The sequence below is a fragment of the Rutidosis leptorrhynchoides genome, chromosome 6, assembly GCF_046630445.1.
Source record: "Rutidosis leptorrhynchoides isolate AG116_Rl617_1_P2 chromosome 6, CSIRO_AGI_Rlap_v1, whole genome shotgun sequence".
NCBI lineage: Eukaryota > Viridiplantae > Streptophyta > Magnoliopsida > Asterales > Asteraceae > Rutidosis > Rutidosis leptorrhynchoides.
In genome coordinates, this window is record NC_092338.1 from 104,712,954 (window position 1) to 104,717,527 (window position 4,574).

The 4,574-nt window shown below is 36.6% G+C and overlaps 1 protein-coding gene across 2 annotated transcripts; it reads right to left on the reverse strand.

Annotated features, from left to right (window-relative positions):
- Positions 1–1,781: 1,781 nt before the first annotated feature.
- On the reverse strand, positions 1,782–4,038 carry LOC139853324 (uncharacterized). Of its 2 annotated transcripts, none has more exons than XM_071842697.1 (3): positions 3,582–4,038; positions 2,546–3,406; positions 1,782–1,917 (listed from the first exon to the last, which is right to left on the reverse strand). In XM_071842697.1, exons 1-2 carry the CDS (start codon positions 3,872–3,874, stop codon positions 3,013–3,015), a joined length of 687 nt encoding a protein of 228 aa, XP_071698798.1. In that variant the 5' UTR covers positions 3,875–4,038; the 3' UTR covers positions 1,782–1,917; positions 2,546–3,012. The 2 variants fall into 2 exon arrangements, with proteins under 2 accessions (XP_071698798.1, XP_071698797.1); XM_071842696.1 differs by having other exon boundaries at positions 2,546–3,409.
- Between the last annotated feature and the right edge of the window lie 536 nt (positions 4,039–4,574).

Here is a 4,574-nt window from a genome sequence, read left to right on the forward strand (position 1 = left end):
ACAGTCTCAATAAAAGGATCTTGAAAGATGACATCACATTGTCGCTTTTAGACATGGGGTAACCACGTTGATAAGAACTAACAAATTGGCAACTTAAAATTTCTTTAACCTAACGGTCGAGATCAAAAGGCAAGCCAAATGTATTTATTTGTCCAGTTGTCAAAAAAACAACATATGTACCATCTTGCATACAATCAACTAGAACACACTCACCTATTATACAAACAATCACTTGAACTGCAACTTGCATAATCCAGTCCAAATCAAACTCAGTTTCCTATGTTACCCCTGGTCAAAATCAACAATAAGTTGCAAGTCAAAGTTTACACCGTCTTATTCCCTCCACCCACATCCCTTCAAACGTTTAATGAGCTAATAATAAGGGTGTGAGCATAAGCCCCAACTATTGAACTCGACCAATAAAAAATTTCTTTACAGAATACAAGGAGGTTTGATCAAATATTCAGATTGGTCGGCATAGTAGTTTGACCCTGTTGAAATTATATGCATATGTTATGCAGCGTGGGATCTAATCTAAACTTCATGTTGTTTTACATGTTTGGTCATGTTTTGGGGTTATATGTCAACAGGTTATCAAACTCCATCATTAGTAGCAATGACGGTAAGGACATTGGTGTTGCGGTTAGTTATAGTCAAGCACATCTCCCAATAAGATTGCAAAGAGTATAGATTACCAAAGAAGTTCAGCCAGACGGAATATAGAATATAAAAAATATTTATATAAAAAAAAAAAAAAAAAAATTCAACTTGCAATCCTGCTTTCATCTACCCCTATGCTTCTGCTTTCTTCGTCTATGCCTATGCCTCCAGGGATGGATCCAATTTCCTGTCCTTTTTTGGAATCGTTGATACATATGTTATGTTACGATGGCTTCGGATGAGAGAGGGTGGTCGTAGATCATAGTTCTGTAGCGAAGCTAGGCTGTTGAGTTTGAGCTATGAGTTCTGACCTGAGCTAGTCTTTCAGATTAGGCAGGGAACATGAGGCACAGTTCCTCACTACCGAAATTCCCTTACAGTTCTAGAAGGTAAGAAAAGCTAGGGCTTTTGAGTTCCAGTAATCAAGCCAAACTGGAGTTCTGGAGAGAAGGCAGTGAACGGAGTTGGCGGTTCGAGTTCTTGGCAGGATGGATGGGACCCAGAGTTAACAAGTAGCTTGGCTCAACCTTCGATTTCCTTTGTCAAGGCAGCTAAGGCTCCAGCTTCGCTTTCTACTTCGCTGCCTTTCTCTAACGAGACAAGTAAAGTACCTTAATTGACTTACAGCAAGATAAGGTATTTCAAGCGGGTGAAAGTATAGACAGAGTCAGAAAAGTTGGTTGGCATTCAAGCAATAGAGAAAGAAGTCCCGACCAGGCTACAAGTGGGACTAGAAGCGAGGGCCGCTATTCCGGTCAGCTTGTTAGAAAGGGAACTAGCACCGACAGCGACTCTCGCTTTCTAACAGTCAACTAAACTGCCTTCCGGTCGCCTCACCAACGCCTTCTCTGGTTGGCTTAGGGCGGTCGAACTTTTCCATCCTCTCCCGTTGTTTAAGGGTAAAAGGTTCGTGAATAAAAGGTTCGTGAATAAGGTAGTTAAGAAAAAAGTTAGCCGGGGTTGGGAAGGGAAGAGCGAAAGGATTAGAGCTTTTTTTAAAGCAGCCTATTCTGTGTTTGGGTTAACTATTGATTCCATAATTGCGACAAGAGCTTTTTCTTTCCTTTCAAAGAGGCATTCGATCCCATCATCATTGACTTATGCCTCCTCAACCTAGTCACAAGAACGGAATAGGCTTCTGTTTGGGCGAATTATTTCGGCCAAAACATTTCATCGATGCTTTCACTGTTGCAGAAAAATGCAGTTCCTTGTAATACCCAACTTATACCTCTAACGTCAGAGGACCAACATGTTCACCTTCATAATCAATATAAATCATTGAGAATAAAGATGAATACGACAAATGCATTGACAGCGTGCATTATATAAATAAGTTTTTACCAAATCAAGTTCATAAATTATTTAATAGACCATTTTTATATTAATTTAAGTTCTGTAAGAACATTGTATGTACTATGAACATGCAGTATTCTATTCATTAATTTTCGATAACATTTACTAAATTTGTCAAAAATATTAACAAGTACACAGTGTAAACCTGACAATACGACAAAACAACCTAATTTGCAAACTCCAGTTGAAAAGCTAATGATGCTGCACAATAGAAAGATGATAATACAAGGAAATGTGCGATGTTTTGTGCAGATTACGAAGAACCCTAAAGAAGTGAAGCTACATAATGAGGATTAAGTTTTCTAAATACATTGGCTTAACAGTGCAGGGACGTCAAAACTTTTACTAATGCTCGTCAAAAATATAATGCAACACTTTGAATCTGTTAATCTGTTATAGTATGTACACAAATGATAATTATTGAATATTATTTTAAGTTTAGTTGTCAGAAACTGATTGCTAAATCTAACAAAAATTAGAAAGCATCAAGACTTAACCATACTAGCAACTAGATAAACTGTAACTGCAGTACCTTTTTGTGCATCAAAATTAGCAATTTGCTCCATATATAGGTGATAAGTTAACGGTAGTACTTGGTTGAACAGAAGATCCTTCACCCCTGCAGTAACCATTTGGACTAGAGAATGCGATATGAAGACCTTACTAACCCTGACTTCATCACTGATGTAGTTGGTATCATCTAATATAATACATCCCAATCTTGTCTCGTCATTTGTTAATCAGTCTTGGACTTTGTTGTACGCTAACAAATATGTAAACAACGATTTGTGAATAAAAAACATTTTGAACCTTTGAGATAAAAAAAAATTGTGTATTCGTTCATCATATACTTTTTGACGACCGGATACAAGACATAACTACACCAACTCAACATCAAAATGGGAAAAAATATTAACAGGTTACTAGAACCCTAACACCTTATATAACTATCTTTCATATACCATCTCCATGTAACCATCTAAGAAACACGACCTTAACCTAACGCTCATCCCCCTCATCACTTTCGTTATTCAAAAATCCATTGATACTCGAAACCTGTTGTAAATCAGATAAAGACAACGATCTGCATGAGGAGCAGTACAGTTTAGGAGATGAATCTAACGACCTCTTATTCGATACTCTTCTACATATTCCAGCAGGCAATGGTGGACGCGAAAAACCCTCTCTTAATTTCGACCTTTCCCCAATTTCATCCCTATCAGTAGTCGATTTACGAAACTTGTCCAATAAAACAGTATGAGCAAGCATGTTCTTTCGTTTCCTGCTGTAAGCATCTTCTTGCTTGACAATCTCTTGAATAGACGAAACAGAAACAGCGTAAGTTAAGCTTCCGAATGACTTCGATTTTCCGGCATAAAACGTCGATAACCCCCTCCTGAAATTATTAATTACAGAAATTAGTTTCATAAATAAATTAACCAATTCACATTCTTCAAACTTAAACTGAGTAATTTTCCTACATAAATATATACCACGCAATAGATATAATAATCAGCATAAACAAAATGAATAATAATGAATTAATGTTCATATAATAGTAATTATACTTGATAGGTAAAACTTGCTCCAAATCATTTAAACCAGCGAGGGATGAATTATCCTTGCTCTGAACTTCGCCGTCGTCGTCACCGGAATCAGCTCCGGCGTCGCTGTTGTTGCCGATTGACGAAGAAGTAGAGGAATCTTCTTCTTTAACGGCCGGAAGTCTGTTATTCCAATGATTAGTTCCGGTGAATTTAGTGGATTCCGATAAGTTATGAATCCACATACTTTTACGAAACCCTAACGATTGGATCCGAATACTATGAATGCGACTGTTAGTATCAAAAGCAATCGACATTATTATTATTATTGTTATTGTTATTGTTATTATAGTGTATAAAAAATAAAAATGGATCAATTTATACAGAAGTGATGGGATGTAGATACAGATTAGGGCTATATATACAACTGATTATTCACAGATAAAGGAAGAAAAACCGGATATAAGACACACGATTTTAATTGGTGATGAGGTCAGAACTGAAAGAAATGCAAATGCCTTATCCTTTCATTCAACTCTCAACTGTTTAAGAATAATTAATTGATTCATCCATATCATCATCATCATCATCATCATCATCGTCATGATTCATGATTCATGATTCATGATGATAATTATATTAAACCAGATTTATTTAGTAAAATATATAATAATAATAATATTATTTTTCTATTTAAGCAAAAGTAGGTACGGGAGTATTAAATTCACCACCCACGTGAATGCTGGTCGAATCCGTATGTCCAAACCACATAAGATAGGCTAAGCAGCTATATCGGTTTCAAATGTGTGATTAGTAGCTAATGTAGAAAAAAGAAGAACGACTTCTTCTTCTATCCATTCTGCCTCAGATCCAATCTGACTGCACTGACGAAAGAACGATGTCCACCCTGATCACCAATGTGACAGATGGTGACTACTTCATCGCATCCTTTTGTTGAGGATGAGTGACTAAAAGAGAAAGACGAGCTTTACTACTACTACTACTACTACTACTACT